At 49.8% G+C, this 18,837-nt stretch overlaps 1 protein-coding gene across 4 annotated transcripts in view; it reads right to left on the bottom strand.

The window, feature by feature from the left end:
- The window catches only part of Brd1 (bromodomain containing 1), a 51,668-nt gene extending 33,178 nt beyond the window's left edge, over nucleotides 1–18,490 (bottom strand). For all 4 annotated transcript variants that reach the window (XR_011367505.1, XM_069999810.1, XM_069999811.1 and 1 more), the window contains exons 1-2: nucleotides 18,418–18,490; nucleotides 14,686–16,063 (exon numbers count right to left, since the gene is read on the bottom strand). Coding sequence is in view for 3 of the 4 variants with exons in the window: in XM_069999810.1 (XP_069855911.1) it covers nucleotides 14,686–16,049 (1,364 nt within the window). In the remaining variant the exon portion in view is untranslated. The remainder of the gene's footprint in view (nucleotides 1–14,685; nucleotides 16,064–18,417) is intronic.
- Nucleotides 18,491–18,837: the final 347 nt, after the last annotated feature.

Raw genomic sequence — 18,837 nt, 5'->3', positions numbered from 1 at the left:
TTACCAAAACTGACTGTGGGGGAGAGGGGATTGTAACCACATCCATACAGTAATTGTTTTAGAAACTGAATTCCACACTAGCATCAAGATTAATTCAGAAGAGACTTAGAGGCCAAGCATGAGGCCACAAGCCTATAATTCAAGCTATACAGAAGACAGAGGCAGGAGGACGGCAGGTTAAAGGTCAGCACATGCAAAGGGAGTGGTGAGAACCTATCTCAAATACAAAGACAGGCTTGGAGGCATAGCTCAAGCGGTAAGAGAGCCTGCCTGGTAAGTATGATAGAGTTCAAACTCTAGTACCTTAAAAAAAAAATAGAGAGAGAGAGAAAAGAAAAAGAAAAAAGTACAAGCAAAACGGTTATGGGAACAGTTCAAGTGGTTGAGGCCTGGGGCTAAATGGGAGGGGGGGAACAGAAGAGGAATCAGATCAGTGAGTCTAGACTAATGGACAGAGACACTCAGACAGTCCTCAACAAGGCCATAGTGCACTGCAGCCAACACACCACGTCTTCTCAACAGGGGCATCTGATCTGGAAACAAAAGGAAGGCAGCAAGTCTGCGTAAGTGCTAACGTGACAAGGCCCAACACTAGGAGTCCTGCCTGCCCTGAGACCCAGGAAGTTGACACCGGAAGGTCAGCCCATAGAAAGGCACAGAAAAGCATGCACATCCATCCTCTCCCAAGGACAAGATGAGGAAGAGCTGGGACACACTCTTCAGGGCAGCATGGAGCACTCCTGTGAGAACTGCCAAGACTCTGCTAGCTACCTCAGTGAAGAGGAGGACGGCGACAGTTCATGGGTCAGATGTGCCACCCCTCAACATTAAGACACCAGAAAGGAGCTCCACTAACCCAAAGCAAGACAAAAATATAGATATATTATACGTATCATCTCCAAGTTCATGTAAGTCCAACTTCAGAAGATCTATCCAGAAACTTGACAAGAGACAGAAAGTTCCTAAAAAAGAACACAAGCCACCAACACCCACACATCTATAACAGATCCCCCCCCCCCCTTAGACAGGCACTGAACAGGAAAGCACAGGGACTGGCAGGACCCCTATAGAAACCACTCTAAGTGGTGTCACAGATTCTTAGTGGCAGAATGAATGGTATCCACACTCCCAAGAGCTAAAGACCTGAGTGTGAGCAACACTTCCAACAGTCTGGGCTGCTGAGCACTTGCTATTAGCTGAGTGGCTGGGTGCTGAAGCAAGGTGGGAAGCTGCCTGTGCACAGAAAGGCCAGAACAAGGGAAGGGGAGGAGCCACACAAAAGCTGCCACTAGCAAACAAACCTCTGGGCTATTCAGACAAGCAAACACTAGGCATACAAAAGCACTGCCAAGCACTCCCTCTGGCAGCACACTCCACCTACAGAGTTGCTGTGTACAGTCCCACTCACACCATTTCACCAGGGAATGACCCAGGTGTCTGGCTCAGCCAGCCTTCCTTGGAGAGACAGTACTGCCAGCACAGAAACAGACCAGACTAGGAAAGGCAGGAAAAGTAGTGAGGAGGGCCAGTAACATGGTAAAGCTGTGCAGCCTCTTTGTGGTCAAGACAAGAAAATTCAGACCACAGCAAGGTACCATTTTGGCCCCCACCAAGTTGGCCCTCCTCACTACTTTTCCTGCCTTTCCTAGTCTGGTCTGTTTCTGTGCTGGCAGTACTGTCTCTCCAAGGAAGGCTGACTGAGCCAGACACCTGGGTCATTCCCTGGTGAAATGGTATGAGTGGGACTGTATACAGCAACTCCGTAGGTGCAGTATGCTGTCAGAGGGAGTGCTTTGCAGTGCTTTTGTATGCCTAGTGTTTGCATGTCTGAATAGAGGTTTGTTTGCTAGTAGCAGCTTTTGTGTGGCTCCTCCCCTTTCCTTGTTCTGGCACAACATCCGCCTGGTGCCGATGGCTCACGCCTGTAATCCTAGCTACTCAGGAGGCTGAGATCTGAGGATCTTGGTTCAGAGCCAGCCCAGGCAAGAAAGTCCATGAGACTCTTAGCTCCAATAAACCACTAGAAAACTGGAAGTAGCTCTTTGGTCAAGCAGTAGAGCGCTTGCCTTGAGCTGAAGAGCGCAAGGACAGTGTCCAAGACCATTGTTCAAGTCCCACGACCGACAAAACAAAAAGAAAAAAAGAAATCTTACAACATCCATTACTGAGGAGATATGGAGCTCCAGAAGGCTGTGCGGCCACAGCTGCCCAAGGCATGCCACCGTCCCAGCACCCTTCGCTATATACATCCTTTTCCTGAGCACTTCAAGACATCCTGTAAGAAGCTCCTTCCTTGAATTTTAGTTGCATCTTGTTTATTAAGCCACATCCTTTTAACCTAAGCTCAGCCAATGGAAGCAGAGGGGCGGGGCCTGCTGGGTAGGGATAAAAAGGGAGCAGCCTGTCTGCTCTGTGGGTTTGCTTACCACGTTTTTTGGCTGACAGCACACCCTTCTGTAGAAGTAAGGCTTGCCTTGCCAAGTTCCTCTCAAGCTGGTGCCATTGTTCCTACATGACACTCCAACATCCCAAGTTATTTCTAACATCAAATGTGTCCAACAGCCACTCCGTTACAGCACAACGCTGGGAGTGCATCTCCAGGGCCACTGGCTTAAGGACAAGTCTTGGCAGGCCCAGGGCCCCAAAGGCCATATCCCAGGACACAAGCACTAGACAATGTTGCTGCAGGTTCAAAGCATTTGAAAACTCCTACCATAAGTCTGAATTTAGACTTAGATATGGCAATAACCAGAGAGAAAAAGATCAACTGGGACTGGAGGCATGCTCAGGTGGTTGAGTTCTAGGCAATGAATGAAAGCATCAGAAAGTGACTTTGAGTCCCGATCTCAGACCAAAAGAAAGACCATCTGTAAGCACTAAAATTAAAATGTTTCATGTTTCAAAGGACAGCATAAATAAAATGCAAAGGCAATTCACAGAATGGAAGAAAATCATGTATCTGATAGGGGATCTAATATCCAAAATACTATATTAAACATAAGTCAGATGACGCTCCCCCAGCCCAAAAAAGAAAAAGGATTTTAAGTATTTCTCTGAAGAGCTGGGCACCAGTGACACACACTCAGGAATCCTATCTAACAAGTGGCAGAGATTTGAGGATCTCAACTGAAAGCCAGCCTAGACAGGATAGTCTGTGAGATTCTTTTTTTTTTGTCAGTCATAGGGCCTGAACTCTGGGCCTGGGTACTATCCCTCAGCTCTTCAGCTCAAGGCTAGTGCTCTACCACTTGAGCCACAGCGCCACTTCTGGCTTTTTCTGCTTATGTGGTGCTAAGGAATCAAAACCAGGGCCTAATGCATGCAAGGCAAGCACTCTACCACTGAGTCACCTTTCCCAACCCCATCTGAGATTCTTATTTCCAACTAACCAGCAAAAAGCCAGAAAGGGAGCTGTGGATCAAGAAGCACAGCATACCCCTGAACAAAAAAGCTAAAGGACAGAGCCCAGGCCTTGAGGTTCAAGCCCCAGTATTCATGTGCGTGCGTGCGCGCGCGCGCGCGCGCGCACACACACACACACACACAATCTCCCCAAAGAAAATTCACAAGCACAAGAGACATGTCGTTTTTAGCCATCAGAGAACTACAAATCAAAACCATGATGAGTTACATTTCACATTATCAGATGGCTATCAAAAAGACAGTAATAGCATGAGGATGCAAAAGGGTGCAGCTGTTGTGGAGAAAAGTGTGGCAGATCCTCAACATATGAAAACAGAATTATCATGTAACCCAGCAATTCCACTTGTAGGGATATACTCAGAAGAAATGAAAACCTATGTCTACCTAACACTTGTTAGGTAGTTCACAGCAGCACTATTTGTGAAAATAAAGCAGGAACACAAATGTCCAATAAATGTGCAGATATTTTTAAAATGTGGCCCATCCATATAACAATCTATTCAGCAATAAAAAGAAATGAAGGGGGGCTGGGAAGGTGGCTCAGTGGTAGAGCATTTGCCTTGCATACCTGAGGCCCTGGGTTCAATTCCTCAGCACCACATAAGCAAAAAAAAAAAAAAAGCCGGAAGTGGCACTGTGGCTCAAGGGGTAGAGTGCTAGCCTTGAGCTGAAGAGCTGAGGGACAGTGCCCAGGCCCAGAGTTCAGGCCCCATGACCGGACCCAAAAAAAAAAAAAAAAAAGAAATGAAGTATTAATCCATGCTAAAATATGGGTATACTTTGGAAAAATTACACAAAGTGGGAGAAAGCCAGATTTAAAGGCAAAAGTAGGGTTCCATTTCCATGAAAGCAAACAGTGATGCCAGAGGTAGAGAGGCTGAACAGCATAGGGTTTTTCTGGAGTGCTGAAAAAGTTCTAAAATTGGATATGGTAATAAATGTACAACACTGTGCATGTACTAAAACCCACAAGATCATACACTGTAATAGATAAAACTTTATGCCCCCTTTCCCATGGAGCAGAGACTGAAGGGGCTGCCTAGCCTGGAGTGTTGAGTGCTCTCACACGGGGAATACTTCAGGTCATAATTTACACAAATAATCCACACATTACTTGGTAACATTGACGTTACCAGTTCTTAAAACACTAAAATCTATAGTATTGACAATTTGAAGTCTTTTAAAAGTCATTCCAAACAATGGGCTTGCCAAGAGCAAAGAGATAAATGGCACATGGTCTCCCTGATAAGTGGGTATTAAATCCAAAACATAAGGTGAAATGACAAAGTTAACAAGACTTGAGAAACCAAGGTCCTCCACTCATCTGATCCAATCACTACCTAATAACCCCATGCTGCTGATAACATATATGGTATATATGTGCACACCAGACTTGAGAAACAAAGGACCTCCACTCATCTGGTCGAATCACTACTAAATAACCCCACGCTGCTAATCACATATATGGTATATATGTGCACACCAGAGGGAAACTAGGAGGTCATAGAACTAGAGGGAATCAGGGAAAAACATACAACAGTGGGACCCATCAGCTGCACTGGACATTGATCAAAACGAACTAAGCAACTCAATGGCAGCGACAGGAGGGAGGGAACGAGTGGGAAAGAAGGAACAGCTAGCACTATGCAAAAGGAAAGAAATGTACATATCACCCAATGTGGAAGAAATAACTTGTCAAAACCCATAGAACTTACAAACTTTATAGACCACGATAGACAATTTGCCCCATGGAAGTTAGAATGTAATTGTGACTTTAACTAGGCATCCCTATCCCACAATACTATGTAATTTGTGAAATTATGTAATCACTTAATCACAATAAAGAATTTGTTTTAAAAAAGGGGGGGGGGGGGCTTGAATGCAGTCCAGTGGAGAAGCTCCTGGGTTCTATCTCAGCACAGGGAGAAAAATAAAAAAAAACCTTAAAACTTAAAGTTATTATTAAAAACTAATTCTCAGCCTACTGCTGGTGGGCTCACACCTATAAATCCTAGTGATTGAGGAGGCTGAGAATCTGAGGATCTTTGTTCAAAGTTAGCCTGGATAGGAAAAGTCCATGAAACTTTTTATCTCCAATTAACTAGTAAAATACCACACATAAAGCTGTAGCTCAAGTGGTAGACTGACAGACTTCAGTGAAAAAACTAAGAGACAGAACACGGGCCCTATGTTCAAGCTCGAGTACCATCACCCCCAAGAAAACCAGCTCTAAGGCCATGCAGCATGGCACATACCTGGAATGCCAACACTCAGGAGGCTGCGGCAGTAGGACGGGGACCAGCCTAAAAACTACACAGCAAGATTCTGTCTCAACACTAAACAAAAACACAACTACTACTACTTCTGATCGCTAAGCACAAATAAAAAAGAACTTCCTTAATTCAAAGAACATTTTAGGGTTAGCATGCACTGGGAAGCAACCTGCTCAGCTGGCAAAGGAAAGAAATGCTGAAGCTCAGACACGGCCACCCAGATGGTCACATTCCACAAAGATAACCCAAGATGATGCAGTGTTCTGAAAACAAGGACCTGCCCCTATACGAATAGCTACAAAATGCTCACTTTTAAAAACACCATATTTGCCAGGCACTCGTGGTTCACATCTGTAATCCTAGCTGCAAGAGGCTGAGATCTGTGGATCGCCACTACCCAGGGAAGGAAAATCCTTGAGACTCTCATCTCCAATTAACTACCAAAAAAAAAAAAAAAAAAAAAAGTTGAAAGTACAGCTGAGTGAAAAAGCTAAGAGACAGTGTCTAGGCCTGAGTTCAAGCCCCTGTACCGGGGCATGATTAATAAAACAAGTCTTCTGGAACTGAACATAATGAATTTTCCCAGGAGAAAACTAGACCTTTTCTGTGACGTTAAGGAAGCCCAATGTAAGCAGTGAGATAGGCCACACTGGTGTTCCTATGCCAACTCAGTTGTCACAGGACCCACTCCACACTGAAGAGCTGAGGGTATGCAACCAGGACAACTCTGAGCAGCAAAGCAGTCTGCCCGCCTCACCTACAGCTGGGCCAGCGGCAGCCCTGGGCCTCTATAAGTCTTGGTCAGGCCCTACCGACAACTCCCACTCAGTGCATGGGAGAGAAACAAAACCAGATCCCCTCATGTAATTTTTTTTGTTATTGTTGGTCGTGGGGCCAACTCTGGGCCTGGGCGCTGTCCCTCAGCTCTTCAGCTCAAGACTAGTGCTCTATCACTTGAACCACAGCCCCACTTCTGGCTTTTTCTGCTTATGTGGTGCTGAGGAAGCAAACCCAGGGCTTCATGCATGCAAGGCAAGTGCTCTACCACGGAGCCACCTTCCCAGCCCCCTCATATCATCTTGAACAACCAACCCCAGGACCCCAAGGACACCTAGTGGACAAAGGGAAAGTTTTCTGGACTAGGATGAGGGAGGTTTTTTTAAGCCAGATCCAAAAGTGTGCCTCACATGAGACTACTCACTTCATCAACATTATAAATCCAGCTATGATTTTCAAGAATCCCATATGCACTCAAAGGATCATGCTTCCAAACAACTGAATGGCTGGCCAGACACAGGCATATCTGAACAAGAATTGTAGAAAGGGTTAAAAGATTTCTAAGCTGAGGAAGTGGAAGTTTGGCTCAAGTGGCAGAATGTCAGCCTCGAGCAGAAAAAGCCACGTGAAAGCATGAGGCCTTGAGTTCAAGCCCCAATACCAGTATACTCATACACATACATATACCCCTCCCCCCACACACACACACACAGGTAATGATTTCCAAGTTGAAGCCGGGTGCCGGTTGCTCAGGCCACCTGGATTACAGATCCTAGCTATTCAGGAGGCTGAGCACCAGAGGACTGCAATTTGAAGCCTGCCCAGACAGAAAAGACCAAGAAACTCAATCTCTAAAATAACTAGCAAAAGGCCAGGCTAGATAGGTGGCTCAGTGATAGATTTAGCAACAGCCGAGAAAGCAAGCCAAGCAAGCATGAGACCCTGAATTCATATTATCATCATGCTAGAAAAACAAAAATCCAAGCTGAAAAATAATTTTTTTATAGATATCACTAAAAACAAGAGATTAAAGGCTAAGCCAAGAGGACAGAAGGTGTATACAGCCTTCTATGTGGAGGCAGAGCAGGCCCCAGCCCAGGGCACACACAACACACACGCAAACCTCACCCAGGCAGGCAGCAAGGGTGACAGCACCAGGTGGTCAGCATCAGCTGATGGCCCACCTCCAAACCCACCTCGACAGCTTCTGCAGAGACTTGTGCCCCACGGTCCCCCGCACCCCCACCCGCACCTCACCCATCACCAAGAAACAGCCTCCTTCATGCGGAGTTCTCCAGCTGCCGTCATAGGTGATCCAGGAGCACTGAGATATGAAAGCAGAGGAAGAGGACTGTGCAAAGGTTTAGAGACACAAACATATTCCAGTGTGGATGCACATATGCAGAATCACCTGTCCTGCTCTGCAACGAGTACTGCTGCAAAGAGCAGCACAGGAAGAAAGGGCAAGGGACGTCAGGGTCCCAAAAGTGGCTCCCGGTACTCAATATTACACGGGTAATGCAGAGTATACTAGTCTCATTTAAGAACATCTTAAGCCAAGTGATGAAAAATAGAAAACACCATTAAAGAACATTACTTACACATCTACACAGACTTGGGAAGAATGTTTTGTGATGCTCCAACAGCCATTTGTGGACAGAGAGATTCTAGAAGACACCCTTCCCTTTCCTCAAGGTATTGTCTCAATCTTTTGAAAGAGCACAGCTCATGTTCAAGTCAACTAGCCCATTTAAAGACAGGATTCTTGAATGTTTCACAAGTGTCACCTCTGGCTTTCTTTTCACGACGCTGCCTTCTTTGTTGGCTCTGCAGCTATGCATTCACCGCTCTATGTAAAATCCCCTTTTCATCTGTTGCTCTAAGATTTCATCTTCATCACCATTTTGATAAATTCACATTGATTTGTCACATCATTCAGTGTAATTTTATTTGGGTTCATCCTGTGTGGACCTCTATGAATTCCTTAGCTATATATACTGATTGATGGTTTTAATAAATTTGACATCCCCAAGTTTGTTTTTTTTTAATTATTTTTCCCCTAAGGCCTCAAAATAATTTGGCCCTACATGATATAGTTTGGGAAAGATTCCCAATAGTTGAACAGTTTAACAAAACAAATACCAGAATACTGAAGTGTTTATTTTGGTGGGGTAAAGGGAGGAAGGGGCAGACAGAGAGCAAGGGCAGCCTGTGCCACTGGCTCACACTTATAATCCTAGCTACTCAGGAGGCTGAGATCTGAGGATCTGGGTTTGAAGCCTGCCCAGGCAGGAAAGTCTGTGAACTCTAATCTCCAATAAACTACTCAGAAAAAGCCAAAAGTGGGGCTGTGGCTCAAGTGGTAGAGCACTAGCCTTGAGCAAAAGAAGCTCAGGGACAGCACCCAGGCCCAGAGTCAAGCACTAGGACTGGAAAAAAAAAAAAAAAGATTAATTATTTCACAAAAAGGGAGGAAGGGGCTGGGAAGGTGGCTCAGTGATAGAGTGCTTGCCTTGCATGCCTGAGGCCATGGTTCGATTCCTCAGCACCACATAAACCTAAAAAGCCAGAAGTGGTGCTGTGGCTCAAGTGGTAGAGTGCTAGCCTTGAGCTGAAGAGCTCAGGGACAGCACTCAGGCCCAGAGTTCAAGCCCCACGACCTACAAGAAAAAAAAAAATTTAAAACAGTAAAAACTGTAATTTACCTCTGTGTATGAACTGCTAGAGCCTCGGCAAGACCAAGATCAGGTGATCTGTGATCATCAGGACAGCGCCGGTAAGCTGGGCATCCCACCAACACCTCCAACAGGCTACTCATCAAGTACATGCCGGGAAGCAAGACTTTAGAGGTGACTGAGGTGACAGCCCACCTAATTCAACCCCAATGTTATCATAAATCCACCTGATGGCTGAGCTCTACACACACACACACACCCTCAGTCTGTATCTCCTTATGTTCAAGTCTCCCCCAGGCCACTGATTAGGCACCAAGAAGAAACACCTCCAGAAGTCACTCAGCAGAGACACTGGCACCAGCATCACCATTAAGGGCAGGTGGAGGCTGCCTGCCTCCACATGTCCCCAGGTGGACCATGAGTAATCACCAGATTATTACAAATCTGAACTTACTTCCAAGTTTAAAAAGATTACACTAAAGCCAAACATGTGTTTCCTCACACACCTGAAGAGGTGCCTAGTGTGCCAGGGAAAGGCTCTCACAACTCTGGAATCAGGCCCATCCATCCAGTGAACCTCATGTGGACTAGAGCATGTCAGGTCACACCTGAACAGGAAATACCAAGACTGCGTGCAACGGTAAACCTGCTCACAGTAGGAAGAAGAAGAAAAAACCTTGCCACAGATTGCCAAACTATGATGGAAGTGTAGAAAGTCAGCCCCTCTCTGGGGTGCCCCTCTGCTGCACACATGCTCTGCATGACCAGGGAAGAGACCCAGACACGAGGTAGGGGGGACAGAGGAGCACACACCCAGATGGTGGGAGTAGAGCAGGAGGATGGATGGCCTGAAAGCACTGGTTTTTAGCTCAATAAATGCAAAGGTTCATCTGAGGTTACTCTTGGAGCATCCAGACTTCTCACACTCTTTGGTTCTTTGCCTCAAAATAAACTAGCTCATCTGGATTCCTGTCCCTCACGTTCAGCAGAGTCCTGTCAAGTGAATGTCAACTTCTCAACCCACAATCTGAACAACGTTCAACAGGGTTGCATTCTACTGCAAGTTGGTAATATCGTAAATAAAAATAATTTAATGCACCCACCCTATCAAGCAACACAGTCCCCAAAGCATTAACAACAGGGCTGAGTGTGGCTCACTGCCAGTGGCCAGCATCTCTTAAATACTGTACTATCACTAGCACAAGAGGAGAGCAAAATCGGGGAATACATCATAAAATTAACCATCAATGACATGAAAGGGAAGAAAGCACAAAAACCCACGCCAAAATCTACTTACACTCGGAAGTGGCGCTGTAGCTCAAGTGGTAGAGCGCTGGCCTTGAGCTGAAGAGCTGAGGGACAGCGCCCAAGCCCAGAGTTCAAGCCCCACGACCGACAAAAAAAAAAATCTACTTACACTCAAAACCCCAATATAACTCTACACACAAGGTGGCTGCTCAGGCCTCACGTTCTACCGCAGGCCATACCTGGCAGCAGGACTGAGGGGACCTGCAAGCAATGAGCACGGCCTCACTGTGAATGAACCATTATGAGGAACACATCTTCACTAACCCAGTAACACGCTCACTGCTTAAGCATCTATAGTGGGCAAATTGTACAGAAATTATCCAAGGGACTGAGAGAACCTGAGCCCAAGCCCAGACCAAAGGAGACTACAGCCACTTCACCAGCCACCACTCCTCTCCAGGGAAGAGACATCCACAATTGGAACCAAAGAAGATCTGATGAGGTACCCAATTCAAGGGATGCAGGAGGCCCCATTCCTATCCCTTCTCTTCCAGACCTCCCCCGGCCCTGGTCCCACATCCTCTCCCAGGAAGCAGCATGAAATGGAAGACCAGGTAAAAGCGAATCCCCTCAAGAGGACAGCAGGAAAGACCTGCTCTCAAGAGTACATACAAAAGGCAACTTTTTCTTAGAAAAAAAAAAAAAAAAGGCATTTCTTTTGTCTTTAGTCATTCCTTCTTACATCTTTCCCCAGTTTATAGTACACTCTACATAACTATTCAGTCAATGTTGAATTACCACACATAAAGTGAACCCATAAGACAACAACAGAGCTGAAAACCTAGACCAAAAAAAACCTAGACCTGAAAACCTAGACTCATAATGCGAGTCTGTGATGCTGACATAAACATACCTATTGCAATAAGTCCTACAGAAGTACAGCAAATACATGACACACACTGCACAGCACTTCTAACAAACAGCAGTCAACCATTTACTAACCTGTACTTCCATTTTTTTATAAAAAGTCTAGTGTGAAACACTACCAGCCAAATCCTTTGCCACAACTTACATATCTACATCTGTCAGTGTCACACAATGGTGACACGAGGACAAAACCACCTAACAGCGTGTTTCTCAAAATGCATCTTTTTGTTAAGTAACAAATATTTTGTGTTGAAATCCAGGGGCAAGACTGAGTGCTAGAACTGCTCCACAGTAGCTCTAGAAACCTCTGCAGCTGACCCAACCAGCAAAAAGCAGGCCAGAGCACCAATTTACCAAGTTCAAGGCCCTGAGTTCAAAGAAGAAAAGGCCTGAAGGCTGGGATGTTCACAGATGATCAGGGCAGAACATACCACTCCACAGGGGGGCTCAGGGAGTATCCACATCTGATTTTCAGAGTGTGGCCTAGACAAATGAAAAGCAATCTGTATAACTTAAAAATGCTCAATGCTAAAAAATAAAATAAGGACTAGAAAACATTTCATACCTGAAATCCTAGCTACTCAGGAAGCTGAAATCTGGAGGATCACAAGTAGAGACCAGCACTAGGACATATTCCATGTGTAAAACATCAACAAAAAGCAAGCAAGAGCACCAATTTTTAACAAGCACAAAACCCTGAGTTCAAACAAGAAAAGCCAGGGGCTGGGAATGTGCTCAATGGTAGAGTGCTTACCTAGCATGCCTGAAGCCCTGGGTTTGATTCCTCAGAACTACATAAAACAGAAAAGGCTGGAAGTGGTACTGTGGCTCAAGTGGCAGAGTGCTAGCCTTGAGCATAGAGAGGTTCAGGGACAAAGCCTAGGCCCTGAGTTCAAGAATCAGGACTGGCAAAAAAAAAAAAAAAAAAAAGAGCCAGTTCCACAAAGAAAAGGGACCTAGAGATCCTCTTCCTAAGATCTCCTCAACAGCTGTGTGGATGGCCCACGTCCTCCTGTCAGTGTGCTCCCAATCTGCCTGGATTGTCACGTCTCAACTGCCTAGAGGCCAGAGAACACAAGACTAAGCAACAGGACACAGCAGCCCCACCAAGAGGGCTGCCCATGTACATGGGTTAGAAGACACCCTAACACCAGAGTGGCCACACCAGATGCACACCAGGCTTTGAGCAGTAGATAGCAAGCCTCGGCCGCCGCCATCTACATCCAGCACCATGCCCAAGGCATGCCTCTCACGCCCTGCAAAGAGGCCCAACCCCATGCCGTCAACAAGCTGAGGGCAGTGGTGCCTGAAATACCAGGTCTCCTGGAGGCCAGGGACAGCCGCGGCTGCAAGATGGATGGAACAAAACACTTGCTGGGGTACGCCTTTTGTCTCTCCTCACAGCTGAAATACCAGCTCCTAAATTAGGTAAAGGAAAAACGGAAAAATGAAAACTGAAAACGGGCCATCCACCACCTTCCACCACTGCTGAGGCAGTCAGCACTCTCTCTGAAATACTTAGACCCAAGCTTCCCTTTCCTTCTGTCAGCGCCAGCCACTCAAGCCAGTGTATCCTTTTTCTCTGCCTAGTGATGCTCTCTTCCAATAGGCCATCCTACCTGGTAGTAGTCTCCCATCCCAAACACCTGAACGCCAAAAACCACAGGGCAAAGCCCAGGAGCCAGCACGCCCTGCTCTCACCCAGAGCAGGTAATCACATGGCGCTGGACAGGTGAGGGAGCACTTGAGACTTCTTGTGTGAGACGGTATTTGTTTCTAGGCCTCTTCAGCAGCAGCTCTCCACATCACCCCAGTGGAAGCATCTATGAGGTCAAGCTGACCCCTACGTGAGGACTCCTCAGTCCTCCTCCTTTGCATGAGAGAGGTTATGAGCCCTTGCTATTTCCTTTGTCTGAATCCACGGACTCCTTGAGTATATACAGCTCTGTGAAAGGAAACAAGATTTCATTTGGAAAGAAAGCAAAATAAAATTACACAAAAATATTTTTTGTTGCTGGCACTTACTGGGGCTTGAACTCAGGTGTTCACACTCTTGCTTAGATTTGCTCAAGGATGGCACTCTACCATTTGAGCTACAGTTCTGGCTTTTTGCTGGTTACCTGGAGGTAAGAGTCACATACACATTTCTGCTTGGGCTGGCTTCAAACTGCCACTAGCGCCCAGCAACTAACACTAAGTGGTGCTGGTGGCTCATGCCTCCTAAAGTGAGACCTGTTTTTATTCCCAGCCTAGCTAGTGAGCCACTTATAAACCTCTGACACTGTAATACCCAACCCCATCTTATAATCACAACCTGCTGGTAAGGGCGTAACTTCAAGCCACAGATACACGGGAAATTATCATAATTGGCTAATGTTGAACATGTCAGAGACCATTCCTGCCCTTTACTAACAGAAGTGCAGAGTCTGCCCATTTGCAGAGTAAGAGTAACTTTATTCACGTGTGGGCCCTTCTGAAACAAAGTCCACGTCACACATGCAGTGCTACCTGCTCTGCAAGAGTCTGCCTGCCTCTGCTTTCCCTCAGGCTCCTCTCACCCGGGAGAACTGTGTAAAAGCCCACACCCCACACAGAAGAGCGGCTTCTTCAAGTGGTTAAAGAGGAGTCCCACCTAGAAAGGATCATTTATTCCACACTCACAAGTTCTGGTGTGAAAATTCAGTCACTTACCTCATATTCTTAATGCAAAGAGTACTTTCAAAGATAACAGAAAAAAAGCAAGTCAGTGGTAAAAGGAATAGATCAAGAAGACACAAAGCAGAGGGCTTGCCTAGCAAGTTCAACGCCCCAAGTTTGAACTCCAGTGCTAGAGACCAAGGCAAACAAAGGGTATCTGCAGCAGCTCCTGAGCAGGTCACACAAGAGCCAGGTGAAGGCCCAACCTCCACCACCTGGGACAAGACCATGGGCTGGAGCTCAGAAAGCCCTCCTAGAGACCTGGCAATGTCTTCACTACTAAAGAAACCACCAGGAAAGTAAGGAGTTGACAAAGCAGGGAGTGACCTCTCCCTCCTGACCACAACTCCCATCCTTATCTTTAGGAGCTGCCTTACTGACCACACAGCTCCACTTTTCCAACTATCGGGTCCAACAACCTGGTGACGGAAGTGTCCTTGTCTGACCTATGGACTATAAACCATCCCTAGTCAAAGTCTTTTACAGTGACTGTGCTCCTCCCCCAGAAATACTGGTGGCAAATAAATATAGCCACATCCTAGGGGATGTGATCCTAGTACGAAGGATGGCCATGTGGCCGGGCTCCCTGGCAGGCTCAAACTCATGTGCCCCTCAAGGTCCTTCACTCCAGGCTCATTCTCCAGCCGAAGCTACGATGTGCTTACCTCTGAGGGGGAATATACGGAGCACACACCGTAGGCAGGACCGCACAGGGCTCTGCCACTGTTTTCTTGCCCTTCTTTGCTTTCTTCCTGACCTTGGATGTGGACCTGACTGTTTTGACTGAACTCTCTTTTCTACAGACACCATTTTTCATCTCAACATCCCCATAAATATTCAGAGGCCTCCGGGTACACCCTGGAGGTGTGTGGACATCACAGTATGCAGTCTTTCTGACAGAGAAGGTGGTGCTGCCGCCCGTCAGTTCCTTCACAGGCTCCATCTTCATGTACAGACCAGCCTTCTGGGCACAGGTCACGTGGAATGCCGTGTAGCAGTTTGCTTTGTGGCACTGAATGCAAGCACCCACGCCCTTCTGCTTACAGAGGTAGCACGTCAGTTTCCACCGGGCTGGGGGGATGTTCCTCACACCATCGATGGGCTCGATGAACACCGTGTTGGCAAAGCCGACCTCTGGGATCCACAGGGCACACACCACGTGGCCCCAGCGGTCATCGTCTGTCTTTTTGAAGGCACCACCCTTATTGGGGCACAGCACACAGTCAGCAGGACGGGACCGGGACTGCAGGCAATGACGGCAGAGCCACTGACCCTCAGGTATGTAGGGTACCCCATAGCACTCCTGGTGCACAGCCAGGTTGCACATGTCACAGAAGAGGATCACATTGCTGTTCTGACACTCCCCGTCCATGCAGATGCAGCACACAGCATCCTCATCAATCAGGGACTGCTGCTCACCCTGCTTCTGGTTCTCGCAGTAAGACTCCTTCTCAAAGCGATCCATGAGGAACTCAAACATGTTCTGTGACACAGCAGAGACGCAGTCGCTCTTCCTCTTCTCGTTGATGATCTCCAGCCAGGCGTAGTCCTCCTCATCCATGTCGTACTCCACCTCCTTGTCTAGCTCCTCAGCCGACTTCTCGATGAACTTATAGTACACAGGGGGCCTCCTGGGGGCAGAGGGAGGGCTGTACTCCACGATCCGCACCTTGGGCTCAGGAAGGGCACTGGCAGAGGCTGGTGTGCCATGGGAGCTAGGGAGAACTTCATTTTTCTTTTTGACCCTGTTGTTTTTGTGACGCTTAGTTCTTAAGCAAACAGGTGGCCTCTCACTATTTTCTTTATTGCTGTTGCATTCGCTCATTTCTTGAGCAGTGAGGTCATCTTCTAATATGATCTCCAAGGGATCAAAAATACTGATGCGATGCAAGCGCCCTTCAATCTCTATCTCAACCATCCTTTGAGCCTGAGCGTAGGTCAGCGTCTCTCTCGTGGGGGAGTGCTTAACACAGGGGGAGGAAGGGTGCCTCGCTGCGGAGCCTCGATGACATCGTCCTTTCCTCCTCATTTGGCAATGATTACCTACAACAAAGGAAAAGGCAAAGACAATGTAATGCAGGTGACTAAAGACTGGAGGAAACCATGAAAACACACCTGAGCAGTGCTACCCAATCAACTCAACACCCCAAAATCAAATGACCAACATGTTTCTGAAGCTTCCAAACTACTCTTCCCAGGACTCACCACCACATTCCAACATGCCTCCAGTGATGCTCCACGGCCTGACAGCAAGTGGAGAAACAGCATACAAAAGTAGCACTCAGAGGCGCCCATCACTCACCAGTTGCCTTTACAGAGCCACCAACCAGTACCTGGAGGGTAGCAGTGTGCCCCCCAGAGCAAGGACTGGCCTTTTCTAGGCTGCAAGCTGTCCCTCAGATAAGTCCCCCACAAGGCACAGACGCCATGACCACAGGCATACTCAATGGCTACCTGGTCATAAGGAACGCTCCCCTGAAACTTCCTTTCTCATACCAATTGTTGCCAAGAGAGATTGCCTGGGAGCCCCAGGCTATCAGTCTTCAGTCTCCCTGCTGGGGACCAGAAGCTTCAAGGCCCAACAACATAAGGAAACAAGACACAGACTACAACCCGTCTACAACCATATCCTCCACACACAAGGTTCAGAGCCATCAGCCTGTCCATACACACATCTTCCACACACTGACAGCAAAGGGAGCCCTGCGGCTGCCTAGGCCTGCCCATTCCACTCAGGCCAAGGCACAACTGCCTGCTCTTTTTCAAGTAAACTCAACTATCTGCAACAGGCCAAGGAGCACCTCTGCTTGCCTCCTGGCACAACTGGAGGTACTATGCTCTACTCTGGCTCCAGAACAAGGACAAGGCTATGACCCCAAAACTAATTTGGCTGCAGACCCACACCATGAGTCCCTGTTGCTGGTTTGGATGCCTGAAAACCTGGATACAGAGGTTCATGAGAATCTGTTCTTTTCAGAGGTGAGTAAAACCAGTGAGCTTATGATCCCTATCTCCACCTTTTGGTGGCCACGCCATAGAGGGAGGAACATGGAAGACACCACAGCCAACCAAATTCCAAGTGAACTGAATCTGAGGGGCCTTCCAAGAGCTCGCTCCCTGGATTCCCCAACGCAGCCAACCTGGGCTCAAGCAGCAAGTCCTCCCTCCCCTCCCTTCTGAAATGAATGGGGCGCAGCCCCCCGGAGGAGCCAGGGCCTGCTGGGAGGAAGCAGTGCCAGGGCTCGCACCCAGGGACAGGTTCCCGGGTCATTACTGAGGTGGAGCAGAAGCAACAGCTGGTTCCTCCCAAGTGCAAGACAAACATGTAATGCTCTCCTCTACAGCAAGGAACCAAGAAGCCCTAACCATCGCCAGCCCTGCAAGCCCACATTTCCCCGTGGGCGCCTTTAGCCGCCTTTCTACAAGAATTTAACCTACTACTTAATGGTGGGAGCAGCTCTGTAATTTGGCAGCGCAGCTGTGAGCAGGAGAAAGGGGTACTCGGCAGCGCTGTGCGGCCCCTGGGCTGGGCTCCCGCCGCCCTGGCGGCCGGATCTTCTGCAAGAGCGCTGGCTGAGAACATCCCGAAAGGCGCTGTGGGCAAACAGCCGGGCGGCCTCGGGGCCGGCCGGCCCGCTCCCGCTCGGCCTCCGACAGTCCATTTAACCCGGCCGGCCACCTGCCCTGGGCCGCGGGCGCGAGCAGCCCGAGGACAAACACTCCCCTGGTTCTCCAACGGCGACGCGCCGCCGCAGGCCGGGCCGGCTGCGCTTCCCGAGCGCGGGCGAGCGGGCGAGGCGCCGCCGCGGCTCACAAAGGCCCGGGAAGGCCGCGCTCGTCCTCGGCGTTTCCTGCCAACGCCGCCGACGGGCGACGGGCGGGCCGGGCGGCGGGCGGCGCGCCCTCGGCTCCCGCGAGCGGGCTTCCTGCCTTGGCAAGCCGGCGCGGGCCTACCGGTTACATAATGCGGGCCGCTCCGCACGGCGGGCCGGGCGGGGACGGGGCCCACGCGAGACCCTGGCCTCCCGCCCCCGCGGCCGCCCCGGCCGGCCGGGCCCGCCGCCCTCGCCGCGTCCAGGCCTCCGGCCGCCTCGGCCTCCGTCTCCGTCTCCGACCCGCCGCCCGCCCCAGCACCTCGGCCCCGGCCTCACGGCCTCCCCGCCACGGCGGCCCGCGACGCCCCGGCCTCCTCAGCCGCCCGGGCCCCGCCGGCCTCCCCGCCCTCCCCCAGCCTCCCACCCGCCCCGGCTCGTCGGCCGCCCGCCCGCCCGCCCGCCCGCCGGCCTCCGGGTCTTCTCGGGCCTCCCGGCCTCCCGCCCGCGGACAATGCGGAGCCGCCGGCGTCGCAAACATGGCGCCGGAGCGGGAGCGGGAGGGGAGCGGCGGAGGCGCCTCACCTTCGGGGCGCCGCGGCCGCGGGAGCCCGGCGGCGGGCGGGCGGGCGGGCGCGGAGCCGGCGCGGCCGGGGCGGCGCTAATGGCGCCGCGGCTCCTCCGCCAACGGCCGCGCAGCCGGGCCCCGCCGGGCTCCAGGCGCGCTCGGCCGGCGGCTCCGGGCCCGCAGGGCGCCGCGGCTCGGGCGGGGTCGGCGGCGCCGGCTCGGGGCCCGGCCGGGCGGCGGGCACGGGCGCGGGGCTGCTCGGACGCCGGCGGGGCGCTGCTCGCTCCTCCGCCAAGCAAACAATGCGGCGGGCGCTCCGCCCCGCGCGCTGCGTGAGGACGCGCCCCGCCCGCCGCCGCCATGACGCGCGCCGGCCGGCCGAGGGGAGGGCGCGGGAGGCGGGGGAGAGAGGGAGGGGAGGGAGGAGGCCGGGTTCA

This window comes from Dipodomys merriami, unplaced genomic scaffold (genome assembly GCF_024711535.1).
Source record: "Dipodomys merriami isolate MVZ:Mamm:240054 unplaced genomic scaffold, mDipMer1.0.p SCAF_55, whole genome shotgun sequence".
Lineage (NCBI taxonomy): Eukaryota > Metazoa > Chordata > Mammalia > Rodentia > Heteromyidae > Dipodomys > Dipodomys merriami.
The sequence above is the reverse complement of the archived record's forward strand: the minus strand, read 5'-3'. Positions and strand labels throughout refer to the sequence as shown.